Source organism: Nicotiana attenuata, chromosome 12, assembly GCF_001879085.1.
Source record: "Nicotiana attenuata strain UT chromosome 12, NIATTr2, whole genome shotgun sequence".
In the NCBI taxonomy this organism is placed as follows: Eukaryota; Viridiplantae; Streptophyta; class Magnoliopsida; order Solanales; family Solanaceae; genus Nicotiana; species Nicotiana attenuata.
The window spans coordinates 21,312,316-21,326,485 of record NC_032000.1 but is presented as its reverse complement, the minus strand read 5'-3'; the positions used below and the strand labels follow the sequence as shown (position 1 = coordinate 21,326,485).

At 36.1% G+C, this 14,170-nt stretch overlaps 1 protein-coding gene across 1 annotated transcript; it reads right to left on the bottom strand.

The window, feature by feature from the left end:
* Window positions 1,916-7,962, bottom strand: LOC109235404 (protein bicaudal C homolog 1-like). The gene is made up of 7 exons (XM_019401495.1): window positions 7,706-7,962; window positions 7,094-7,224; window positions 6,556-6,608; window positions 5,696-6,459; window positions 4,818-4,898; window positions 3,291-3,353; window positions 1,916-2,370 (listed from the first exon to the last, which is right to left on the bottom strand). Exons 1-7 carry the CDS (start codon window positions 7,757-7,759, stop codon window positions 2,305-2,307), a joined length of 1,212 nt encoding a protein of 403 aa, XP_019257040.1. The 5' UTR covers window positions 7,760-7,962; the 3' UTR covers window positions 1,916-2,304.

Genomic DNA, 14,170 nt, shown 5'->3' with positions numbered 1-14,170 from the left:
AATCCATTTGGATGGTACAATAATCAATTGAGTAGGGACTGAGGTTTTGAAATTCTCTAGCTAGAGCCAAGTTAATTTTTTAATTTATAAAGTACCACCACAAGTTTTAATAATTTAGTATTATGAGTGTAGGAATGCATAAATTTAAAGCACTAAGTTTTTGTATCAAAACTTTGATGGAAGTTGAAATGGTCCCTCCCTTCTATCCACACATGAACTTTTTTAGAGGACTCTGGACTCTGCTATAGATTTTTTTTTCCCTTAGCTTTTAATAAAAAGGATATTTGCCGGCAAAATCTCCTAGTTTTCGGCTAAATGATGCCCAAAAGATTTTCTGAATGTTTTGTCTAGAAATAATGTTTAGTCCATTTTTGCGACTAAAGATCTGTCTTAGGCCTCATCTGTTTTTGGTTTTTTAGACTAAGACGTCTGAATTTGAATATACTTCTGAATACCAAGATTTGTATTAAGATTAAGACATCTGAATTTGAATACATATCTGAATGTTAAGATGTGTATTAAGATCTGAATACTAAATGATTAAGAGTGTTTGATTTTTAACATCTGAATTTATAAAATTTACCTTTATTTGAAAATTAATAAACATAAAATTCAAATAAAATACTAATTAATCTAATATTCCATAAATAAAATATATAATTTTTTAAAATATGATAGTTGCTGGTGGTGATGGCTAACGGTAGTGCTTATGGATGCCGACTAAAAGCGGTGGTTGGTGGTAGATTTGGTTGATGGTGGTAGTTTAGGGTAGTAGCTAGTGGTGATTGATAGTTGTAGCTATTATGATTGAGGATGGCGGTGGTGGATGGTGATGGTAAATAATGGCGGGTGGTGGTGATAGTAGTTGTGATTGAGGAAGATGGTGGTGGGTGGTAGTTTATAATGATGGGCAGTGCCAGCTATTGTTGTTGATGGTGATGGGGTGGTTAGTTGAGGTAGTTGAGGTGGATGAATGTTGGTTGTCGTTGATAATGATGGTGGTGGGAGTGGTGGGTGGTGATAGTCGATAATGGTGGTGGTTATGATTGAGGATGATGGTGGTGGTGGTGGGTGGCATGGTGGTAGTTGATAATGGTAGATGGTGGCGGCAGTTCATAATGAATGTGGATGATAGCTCTTAATGAAATTAAGTCTCCGTTATAGATCTTAATCATACAGACCTATTCAGACCCAGTTGTAAAGTAAAAAAAATAAAAACACAATTAACGATTAAGATCTGAATAATTAAGATTCAGACTTTAAAAACAAACGCACTTAATGTCTGAGATTTGAATCATTAAGATTCAGACCTCCATTAAGTACAAACAAATGAGGCCTTAGTGATCATAATAAATTGTGAATAACAATCACGCAGTAGGAGCTTTCGGCATTTGGTCTCATTGATGTCTAAACAGCATTTGGCAATACATCTTTAAGTTTTCAAAAGAAATTTTCCCAGAGATCGACCCACGCAAGCCAAACTGCTTTGGCAAAATTACCACTACATCCAGATGCGAAAGAAAGCTAAGAACTGGAATTTTCCGAGAGAAAAGTAGACGATGCTTACATTGCTCTATCACAACCCAGTTCCTGGTTTTAAGTACAAACCACGGGATTTCAAGCACTAAATCGTTACTTGGTTAACTCGTACATAAATTGTTTGGTCAAGTCTTATAGCTATATATATAGTTCGAGAAGAAAATAGTTAGCGCGTCACACTTACTGACAACATTATATTTCTGCCCAACGGGTGTAACCTCCCATTTCAGAGACCCCAAAAGAAGTTACAGGGAAAAAACAAAACATGAGAGACAAAAAGGAGACAGAAAAATCGCCACCAACCTAACAACATCAACCTGTCTAACTTCTAAGCATACTTGCAAAACGTTTTACACACCCTACTTTAACAAGCGGATTAACGTATTCAAAAGATTTTTACTTCACCAGAGAAATATATGCGCATGTGGCAGCGGGCTCATTCAATTCCCATATCTTTCAGTCATATAAAAAAGAAAGCTACCCGCTAACGCTTTGGAATTACAGGATAATGAGGATCGCAAAGAAAAGGGAAAAACTGTGACACAACAAAAGAATCAGACTTCTTTCGGCAAAATATTTTGCCCTGTATAGAAAAGTACAGAATTGACAAAGGGAATCTAACAACTGATCCATAACATTGCTCGCCCACAACTAGAATGAGAAGGAAATACATGCTCTATAAGGCTTCTGAAGAGTTGCATGATCTCACTTCAGGTCTCATGGTTTTTGCATCAAAGCTCCGATATGCATCTGAATTGCATCCGTTCACGTAATCATACTTGGTCTCCTGGCACGGGATGCTAGGGCAAGCAGAATCTTTTTTCTCGGACCCTACAATTTTAGGCATCTCTTTCAGAAAAGCTAGGAGTGAAATAAAGCAAAAAGTGTAAAGACAGGTACATTATAACACATGGCAAACTATAGATATGTCATGTGGAAATGCTTCCCCAAAGTCACTTTCCTCTAACTTACATCCACAGTATTGTGGATGTTGGGCAGTATTGTGGATGTTGGGTCAATATTGTGGATGTTGGGCCGAGAATATCAGTTGAAGACAAAAGAAAGGCCCCTGAGCTCCCTCAGTCTCTCTTTGTAAGTATGACTGCTCTCCTGCTCACTTTTCTCAAGGTTTTCACTGAGGGAGGGCAGTTCCTTATAAAGTCATCTGAGAACATAAGTCATGCTTTCTCTTTCCAAATGAATGACTAATAGATTTTATATAGTTATTAGGAGAAGGATCGATACATGTAATTATAATATACATGATTTTTTGGATAACTAAGAAATCTCCGAGGGCTAGTGGCGGGCGGTTCGAAAACCCTGTGAATAATGGGCCCATCGCTGTATACTTCTCCACTTAGTAATTAAAATATACTTGACAGTGCATACGCGGATCAACGTATTTTTTTGTTTCCGAAAACTGGTTAAAGAAGAAGTTGTAATTGCGAAAATGGTCCCACTATAACTCTTGTATCATGTAATATATTTTAAATATTTCTTGGTCGGAAGGAAAAATTATTTCGAGATAGCTTAAAAGAAAGTTTAGACATATAAGTGCCACACAGGGAAAAAAAGGAATTCAATTAATGAGAAAAGGCAAATCAGAAAATTTATGACCGTGAACACCTCAAAAGAAAAAAGTGGGAACATGAAAAAAAGAAACATTCACACGCACAACAAAATCCAGAGCATTCAACTGAGATACTAGGTCTCCAAGAATAGATCAAATATCGCATTTAATAAGAGCATACCATGGGTACTCCCAACTCTTTCAGATCATTGTCACCCATCTGCTTCAACGAATACAGATCCACCTGCAGCACAGTTCAAGGTAAATATGTATAATAGCTGAAAAGAATTTACACCCGCAATTCATCAACAATTCATTAAAAAAAGACGCATTAACACATTGGTTACAGGAAATAGAGTAAACTGAGTTTAAGGACCGAATCATATCAGCAAATTGAGTCTAACAAAAGAAAACATGAACAGATGCTCCTAAATCAACCCTCTTGTATGACTTCTCATACATGAAAGACATTCACATTTAAACTTGACAAAGGTACATGTTTATGAAGGCGTATGATGTGGGGAATCACAGCCAGCACAGCTGCAAATAGTACTACAGTAGCGGCAACCACAACATAATCCTCACCTAAATGCCAAGCTTGTCCAAATTCCAAAATTTAACACCATGCCGCAGAAGTTCCAAGTATTGTAGTAGCTCGTCCAATACATTTACACAATGCAGTAACCACGCTTTGCCTTGGATAGGCTCGTGTTAGGATTATTCCTTGGACCAATGCACTGAAAATATCACATGCCCCTTCTCCAGTAAGAAATCCACCTTTCTATAAGTTGCTTGCCATTTTTAGTTTCTCTTAGAAATTAGAAGTCACCCACACCTAGTTCATCCTAATCCTACCGTCCAACACATAAGTCTGTCAATTTCTACTTCTGAATCCACTAGTCCAGTCACAAATTGACATCGCGAACACATTGCAAATAATGTGTGTTTCTTTAAGCCTCAGTTCCCCCAGGGCCAATGTTAACAGTTCTATCTTCTGGTATTCTGTCCTCATACTAGCTACAAAAGAAGAATGTTACATTCTTAATTTTTTTTTGCCCAAACTGTTCTAATATTAACTACATTCTGAATATGAACTTGGTATCTGTTGGAATACTTTGACTACAATCCTTACACCCACAAACACTACTTTCTATCTGAACTAAAAAAGAATATAATTACTTTAACCATAAAACAACTACTCATTTACCATTCTTCGTTTGCCTGATCTAGACCAACTTTATGGGGCAGAAGCGGGGAAATTTCATCATTCCTTGGATAAAATGAACTTTGAAGTTTGATTCATCAATTGCAAAATCGGAAACCTAAAGTAGTACAAATTTCTGGCTAGCCAGAACCAGAACGTCAGATGGTTTAGGAAGGCAGTATTTTCTTCTCACACTTGTGGCATCAAGTAGGTATAAACTCTATAATTTTCTAAGACTTCAACATTCTAAGCAACCATATCGAGTAGCTTGGATGCAAATCCCAATCCACAAGATCTCATAACTGAATACGAGCTGTTTAAATCTTCTACAATTTTTGGGACAATAGATATTGCAGAGTTTTAATAGTATTTGCATTTCAATTACATGCATGCCTCGAGTGCTAATCTTAAACATGAAATGATGCTTAATATAAACAAAGATGAGAGTAATAAATCAATAATGTTGCAACTGAAAAGCGATACTAGAAGGTGAAGGACATTTACTTCCTCAGCCTTGAAATTGATAGCATACTTGTCTAGACCCAATGAGTGCAAAAAACTATCAACAGTAGGCTGATCCTCAACCTGCATCGAGGGGAAGAAAAAGAAACTTTAGTGACCAGTGAACCAAATTCTATTTAACTTTTCATATTCTTCTTAACCTCCAATCATTATCCATCGTCCTCAATAAGAATTTTCTCAAGACATGGCTGTGGCCTAAATTTTCACACCAGAAAGTAGACATGTTGAATCATGTGACAAGCCAAATATTGCATTTTATCTTGGACGGGAATTTGAGAATACAAGCTACCGTAGTTACAACTATCCAACAAATTTTTTGGCAAGATCCAGTAAGGTTCATCTATTTTGATAAGTGAACAATTTATTAAAGAATAAACTCTAGGTGCAAAGTGCACAAACACCAAAATGCATCGTTAAGAATAAAACCACAGCTTATGGAAGAGCCAACAAATATCCAAAAAGGTATATTTCACATAATTCTCAAGAATGGATAACAGATGATTATACACAAGCAAGGCCCTCTTTCTTTTTTCTTCTTTAGAAAAGGATAACCATTTTCCTTTTAGCAACTCTTATCTAAGAATGAAGAAAGATATGTTTTTACATGTAAACAACTTGATGTTTATGAGAATCTGTTGTGCTTAATATCGGTATGGAAGTAATGCAGAATAACACTTAATTATCAGAGGTCACATACTTGAAGGAAGAAATAGTTTGCGGCCCTGGAAATAGGATAAATATGATGCTTGATTACCAAAGAAAAATCTCACCATATAATCATCTAAGATATAAGAGATCTGAACATGAAATTTCAGTAAAAGAGGAAACAAAGAAAAAGTAGAAAGTCAAGTAGATTGTACTGCATATGAACTTTTCTGCACTAGACTGCGCGACTGTGGAATTGGGCCACGCAATGGTGCAACAGTCTTTCCAGGTCCAGCAGGTTGGGATGTATTTGACGGGTAAGCTGCAGAAGCCATGGGGCGTGAAAACTCAGAGACATCTTTCCTTGTGTATGAACTAAGTCTTGGGTCATCATAAGGTGTGACTGGAGGTCTTCTCTGCAGTTCCTCCCCTCTCCTTGGTGGTGAGATACCTCTAGAAGAACTCACAACTCCATCTGGTGATTTTCGCCTTAAACGATCCAGTGTCCAGGGGGAATAAGAATTTCTTACCGACTCCATCTGTGGCAAAGCATCTGCATTTCTTGCGGAGGGAGCTCGTCCCAGTATGCTCAAACTCCTTGACTCGGGTGTATTATACCTGACATCCTTTAGCTCAGGACGGTGCCCCCTAAAATCACTGGCTTCGGGTATGTACTGTCTTGAATCTCTGATTTCAGGTAAGTATTGTCTAGAACCTCTTGAATCAATCATTCGCTGTCTATCATTCCTTGGCTCAGGTACTCGCGGTCTATTATCCCTTGGCTCTGGTACTCGTGGTCTATTATCCCTCGGCTCAGGGATCTGCTGTTGCGAACTAGGTTTTGCCGTTGAAGATTGAGCTGGCCTTGAAAGGAAATCACGAAGATCCACCCCATTCTGATGGCCGTTGCTTTGACCTCGGTTGAGTACAGTTTTCCGCATGATTTTATATCGCAAGTCATCTTTACCAAGCCGCGCATCTTCATTAAATCATAAGGAACACAATTGACAATCTTGAATTTGGATGTATACATAACAAACAAGAATATACAGTGGAGAAGCAGTGCAATTATTACCATCAATGCCACTAGAGGAACTAGAGCTCAATCTACTTCCATCTCCTCGCTGACTGCAAAAATGAAATGTTGATATTGTGTGTAAATGCCGAACATATAATTTACTCTAACAAAAGTATAGCAATCACCTCACTCCATACATTAGGAAATTTTGGTTCACTATTTAGACTACAAAAATGTGACAATGCTTCCCCTGAGCCGAGGGTCTATCGGAAATAACCTCTCTACCTTCCTAAGGTAGGGGTAAGGCTGCGTACACACTACCCTCCCCAGACTCCACCTGTGGGATTACACTGGGTTTGTTGTTGTTATTTAGACTACAAAACTAACTGAACATCTGGTCAAGTATTTAAATTACATTGAAATTTATTTACAATCATTAGTTTTCTCCCACTCATAAAATGTTTTAATATCACTATGTGCTCGAAAAACAACGCCAATAGACATGCAAGCTAAAACATACTTTCCTAGTTTCAAGCTTTCAAAAAGATCAAATCACACAACCAAGTGACTACGAGGAAAACAATGGAGAGTTTACCGTTTATTATTGAATTCTGTTGTTGAATCTGCAGTAGTACCTAGCCTATCTCTGACAGACCGTTTGCTCCCAACTGCTGGCCCTGAATCAGGAAAGGGATGACCTAATACAGACCCTGCCTTCTTTACCACCTTTCACACATGAAAAGTCAAAATCAAAATATTGTCGTAATGAAAATCGAATTACTCAACAACAGCTCCGTAACACCATTTTCATAACATAACAGTGTCCCCTCCAACCTAATAATAAAACATTCAAAGATAAATTCATTTTTTCTTTTTTGAAAGGTAACATTCAAAGATAAATTCACTTCTTTAGCATAACTCTCCGTAACAATAATAACAGAACATTTCCAGATAATTAATCACTTTTTCATTTGTACATATAACACAAAAATAATTAAAAATTCATACCAAAAATTGCAATAGCGAACTGTTTATTTCCTCGGAAACTGATCACACAGCGTCAATTCTACATTACTAAATTTAAATTTGCCATAAAAATAACATAAAATTTCCTATACAAAAGCTGATGAAACTGCATCGTTTCTCCATTTCCGAATTTCGTTGCGATTTTTTAAGCATATAAGTAGAACTTCAAAAAAGGAACTACCTGACCGCTGCGTCCTAGCGTAATTGTAATTCGAGAGCTCGAAGCCTCCGCCATTTCAGCAACTTGGAAACCCTATCTCAGCAATAAACGCTGAACCGTAACTGTACTGTATGAAACATCAAAATCCTTCAGAAATCGGGAAAAGTAGCAGCTCCGATACGAGACTTGAGATCGAGCTTAGGCCTTAGGGTTTGCTAGAGGAGAGAGAGTGTGTGTTTGTGTGATGTGTGTGTATGTTTTGGGGGCCAAGAGCGATATGCAACTGCGCGCGCAGAATTCAGATTCTTAGGTGGGCTTTAAAGAACAATTAAGGCCCAATTTACTAGTGGAGTTCGGCCTTCATTAAGTGGGCTTTTCAGCTTCCAGAAATCGGGCCTAAATAGTTTTACAGAGGGCCCATTATTCATAATAGACTTCACCAAATGTCTTATCCTCCATCAGTCTCATTCTATGTGTAATTTGAGTGAAAATAGCACGGGCTAGCCAGTTTTTAGATTGGTAATTAAGAAATAGTCAGCATTCGCAAAATCATTAAAAAATAATCATTGTTTTACCGAAACACAGAAAGTTCCAGCATAATATGCGGGATTATGGAGCTCTTGCGTATAAACTTCCAGCATATTATGTTGGAACTCCAACAAACGGAAAAGTTAAGCCTAATATGCTAGATTATGAAGCTCTGCATATAGATTTTCGCATATTATGTTAGAACTCAGCACATTATGAAAATCCAACACATTATGCTGGAAGCTAATATGTAAAAAATTCGAACTCCAACACATTATGCTCTCGAATATTTCCGGATTTTTAAGGATGTTTTTGTTCAGATTTTATCTTTACATAAAAAATGACTAAATTATGATTACTTTTGAAATTGTTGTTATTTTTCAATTACCAGTTGCAAATCTGACCCTTTTATTTTTTTAATTTTTTCCGTAATTTGATAGTGTCTAAATGCGTATGAAGTTTGAGAAACAAAGAAATTTGTTTGATGCTTTAGCTAAATATATGCAAATTATCAAAAATTTCCTTACAACAAATAATTAAATGAGGGACAATATGAATTTTAAATGTCCTTTCATATTTCTCTATCCTGATAAAACGCCGAACTTTTATGTTAAGCGAGACTCAACATCGTGTCAAGAGAATAATCTATACCTATATCTATCTATATATATATATATATATATATATATATATATATATATATATATATATATATATATATATATATANTATATATATATATGTTACTATAAACGTGCGTTGCACGTTAGTAATTGCACGTAAATATTCAGTTCATCGATATTTTGCATTGAACATAATAATAATAATAATAATAATAATAATAATAATAATAATAATGCATATATATGTTCAATCAATTTACTTTAGTTAGATATAATATAGTAATACGCTATGTAATTGTATCCTATCTAATAGTACTTACTTATACGCGATGTTCCTGTGTATGTTCTCTTTAATGCTTTGACAACTCCATCATAACCAAAACTCTTAACATTGATTACCCCTCTTATAAGTATAATATTTAATTTTATGTGTGAGAAAATATGTTGCGGCAAATAAATTAAACCCTTATTTTAAGATTGATTGTCCACATGCGTTTTTTATTGATTGCAAAACACAATGTAGTGAAAGTTATTTTTAAACAAATTTAAAAGAATATACTTTATTTTCTGGAGATGAAAATTCAATTCTCGGAATAAATATATGTTTGGAAGTACATAGACACCTATCATGATTTTTGTATATATGACCCTATTGTTAAGACCTCTACAGACCTTTTTTTGTACCATTACATAAGTCATTAGAGGGTTCTAAGTTTCTTCGTAAGCATGATGTTCTTCAAAACTAACTTGTAAGCAAATGAAGATTATTTTTAACTTTGACTATTATGTACATACATGACATTACCTTGCGTAAGATAGTACTCCCTATGCTCCAATTTATATGATACACTTTCTTTTTTAATTAATTCACGAAAGAATGATATGTTTCTATATTTCGTATATAACAATTATACTTTAAAGTTTTCATTTTATCAATGATTTATAGTCAAAGAAATTTTTGCACTTTGTTCCTTTATAGTACATTAGTGCTTCACCGTCTGATTGACATTGTCCATGATATGCCTTCAATATGTGAGCACCTGATTATATTAATTGTAATTCGAACAACTTACATGAGCACCTATTATAGTTATTTAGTTTTGAGTATTGTTCTAGGTGGAACTATAAATATATTATTATTTTAAATGCTCGTCTTTTATAATTTACTCATAATTAAATATAAGCTAAATTAAATTCAATACTTTTTACTCCTATTTTATCTGTGGTGAAATTACAATCAGTCATTAACCACAACTTTAATTAAATTGACGATAATACTTTTGAAAGGGAGTTCTTAAGATGATCTTTTAAAACTTCCTTAAAAAACATTATTTTAAGTTTTATATTAATCATTTTTTTAAAAGTTCTTTGCCTACTCGTTTTTCTAAATGAATTCATGTAATAAATTAACATTATATTAAACTGCAAATGTAGTTCAAGAAAAAAGATCGGAAAAGATCGAGTTATTCAAATAATTAGTGTTCTATATGCTAAAAGTTTTAGCCTAAAACCCTACGGCAAATACATGTACTGGTTATATTAGCGGACAATGTGTGAAGGCTACAATAGCGTAAGTAGCGAGTTATCCAAATATCATTAGGAATGTAATCATTGTTGTCCCCAAAAAAAAAGATTCTGTTATAAATAGAATTCTATTTATGGTGAATGTCCATATTTAGAGAGATTCTAGGGTTTATTACTTGGTGGCTAAGTCAACCTCTCCCTATAAATAGAGGGTTCTATTCCATTGTAATTCATCCCAAAAAATCCTTCTCTCTCTTTCTCTGCAATATTGTTCTTCTACTTTTATTGTTTTATAACACGTTATCAGCACGAGACTCTACCGTCTCAAGAAGCTCTTTGAGAAGATTAAGGTAATTTTTCTTCTCTTTTTAATTATGACTGACATTATGAAAAGAAAGTTCGTTACCCTTGAAATTTCGGGCAAGAACTATATGACATGGGTGTTGGATGCTGAAATCCATTTAGATGCCATGGGTCTTGGAGACGCCATTAAAGACAGAAATAAAGCATCCACCCAAAACTGTGCTAAGGCCTTGATTTTCTTGCGCCATCACCTTGATGAAGGGTTGAAAATTGAATATCTCACAGTTAAAGATCCACTTATTTTGTGGAATGGCTTAAAAGAAAGATATGACAACTTAAAGTTGGTCACTTTTCCACAAGCACGATATGATTGGGCTCATCTGAGGCTCCAAGACTTTAAGTCTGTTTCTGAATATAATTCTGCGATGTTCAGAATTACTTCTAAATTGGAACTCTGTGGAGACACTATCACTGATTATGATATGCTTGAAAAAACGTTCATAATGTTTCATGCCTCCAATATGGTCTTGCAACAGCAGTACAAAGAGAAAGGTTTCAAGAAGTACTCTGAGCTGATTTCTCTTCTCCTTGTGGCTGAGCGAAACAATGACTTGCTCATGAGAAATCACGAAAAGCGACCCACTGGGTCTACACCATTGCCTGAAATTGATGAGGTGTATTCCCATTATGCTAAGCGTGAAAAAGGCCGTGACTCTATTCGTAGTCGTGATCGTGGTCATGGTCGTAGCCGTGGCCGTAGCCGTAGACAAGGAAGAAATTTTCCTGGTGTTAATCATCCCCCAAAGAGAAATAACCACCAAAAGTGGAAAGGGAAAGATGAGAAGCCAAAAGAAAATGGGTTCAGAAACTGAATGCTATCGTTATGGTGGAAAAGGGCATTGGGCAAATATTTGTCGTGTACCAAGACATTTGGTTGAGCTTTATCAAGCATCTCTAAAGAATAAAGGCCCTGAAGCCAATTTTGTCTCTGACAATGATTTTGACATCACCCACTTGGATGTGGCAGACTTCTTTGAGCGCCCTGATGGAAAAATAGACCACTTGATCGGTGATGGATCCGTGGTTAAAGATGATTGAGTAGTTTGATTTTTATTTTTACATATTCGTAATAGCTAATAAACATCATGTAATCACAGTTCTTTACATGAGTAGTAGTCATTAGTACTATTTATTTTATAGGATTAGTTATAGTATTCGTTTTAACAATATTTCAGTTTGCTTAGTTTTTTTTTTTCTCTCAAGGATTAACATATTCTTTGCTAAGTTAAGGTTGTGATGTGAAAAGAATATTCAGTTACTTGAATTGAAAACAAAAGGATTAACTTTGAAAGATTTCACGTAATTAGAGAATGACGTCAAATTAATGCGAGCATATTTGCAAGTGAATTACGTTATCACGTTACTAGTGCCCAACTGCTGATTATAGGATTTGAATGGAATATAAATTCATTTCTTTATTACTACACCAAGTTAATCATTAGATTNGCTGATCCAGTTCCCTTTTTCATGGGTTGGCCTTGCAGCCCACTCCATTAAGGCTATTCTTGGGCTGTTTCCAATGAATATTCATTTATCAATGCTAATTAATTAAGGCTTCTATTTTTTTAGATACAAATTAAAATAGAAAACCATAGTTGCTTGAGGATTGACCTTTAAATAAAAGTGATGAGACGAGCCTCGCCGAATAAAATACAAATTGCGGGGCCCTCATTCAATGCTTAATTAAAAATACTTAGAATTCGGGATGGGCCGTTTAGCGAATTTCGCGGCCTTCCCCAAAGTTAACAATACGCTAGACGCTTTAGGGCCGTCACTGAATAATTTTACCTTCCTAAATACGGGTGCACATTTATGTGACCCAAATCCAAATCTCAACGAAGTCGAAACATGTCAAAAATTGCGGGTGCATTTATGTGACGCGATTCGAGACATGTTTTCACGACGTTGCAATTCTCTTAAAATAATAATGATAAAAGCGGTTCAAAGTTAAAAGCACATAGATTAAAACATGTACTAAAATCAAGTAAATAGGCCAAATATGACAGTTGAGCGACCGTGCTAGAACCACGGGATCCGGGAATGCCTAACACCTTCTCCTGGGTTAACAGAATTCGTTACTCGGATTTCTGGTTCGCGTACTGTTAACAGAGTCATAATTTCCTCGGTTCAGGATTCAACCGGTGACTTGGGACACCATTAATCTCCCAAGTGGCGACTCTGAACCTTAATAAACGAATCCCGTTCTGATTGTCCTTTAAGTGGAAAAACTCATTTACGCCCTTGCGGGTGTATGAAAAAGGAGGTGTGACAGCTCTGGCGACTCTGCTGGGGACAAGAACCCAGAACGTTTTGTTCAGGGTTCAGAATTCAAGCTTAGAATAATTGTTATGTTTGGCTTTATCTGATTTTCCACATGTTTCCATGCCTTATGTGCTAAATGTTTACCGCTTTGATATTATCTGAACTGTATATATAAATTGTGCCGAAACCCTTCTCTTCTCACCTCCGGGGATGTGCTTACTGGTTGAGACTCCCTATTCTGTTAGCGTCATACCTTGAAATAAGAAAGAGTCCGGACAAGTTCCTAAGCCTGACGATCCTGCGAGTCCCCGGTACGTAGCCCCCTCCTCGACTCGAGTTGTCCGCTCGGGTACACAGTCTAGAACCTATACCCAGGTTTTAAACTTAGAATAACTTGACCTCATGTCGGATCCCTAGTAGGAACGCTTATTTGCATCACGTGCATTTTGACTTAGGGGACTCAACACAGGGGTTGGGTCCGTCTAGGACAGGTGTACCCGGAATAATGGACCATCCTGATGCATCCTATTCGTGCATTTATCTGTTTTGGATTCGCATGCTGACCGGCTTTGAATATCTGGAAAATTGAAAAGCGAAAAGGGAAAAGAGAAAATAGCAGTGTGGAAAGTTAATTACCTATATTAGAAAAACCAATGTCCAAGTAGTGCCGAAATGCTGCCGGATTTTTGAAAGAAAAAGAAGAAAAGTAGTTTTTTTAGTTTGTTTTGTTTACCAATGGAAAAGAAAATCAAAACAAAGGGTTTTGTTTTCAAATTAGTTTGTTTATTTGCCACTGGAAAAAGAAAATATAAAAAAAAAAAAAGAGTCTTGCTTTCAGAAATAGTGCCAACAAAAACAAAAACAAAAGAGTCTTGTTTTCAAAAATAGTTAGGTTTATTTGCCCGAACTACGCAGGTTTGATTCTCACCGGATGTGAGATACGTAGGCAACCCTCATCGGGTCCAACCTCCCCTTCTTCAAAAATAGCCAAAAATGCCAAAATTTTTAATTTCGTCATGAATAAGTCGGGTGCCGCCATTCTTGTTTAAAATAAGCCGAATGTCCCCAAAAAGGGCGCCGGAAGGCTGTTTTTGCAAGAACAATCACCCTGAGTCAGTTTCAACGGTTAGCAGGCACAGCCTTAAAATCTTCTCCCCGAAGTGCTGAAAGGTCGTAACTGCAAAAC

What these genes read in the sequence shown, in the direction of transcription:
- LOC109235404 (XM_019401495.1), bottom strand. Translation starts at nt 7,759, where the DNA reads ATGGCGGAGGCTTCGAGCTCTCGAATTACAATTACGCTAGGACGCAGC. An exon ending in TTCCTCTAGTGGCATTGATG is followed by an intron (nt 6,460 to 6,555) that starts GTAATAATTGCA and finishes GATTTAATGAAG; the next exon opens with ATGCGCGGCTTGGTAAAGAT. An exon ending in TGCAGAAAAGTTCATATGCA is followed by an intron (nt 4,899 to 5,695) that starts GTACAATCTACT and finishes CCCTCGATGCAG; the next exon opens with GTTGAGGATCAGCCTACTGT.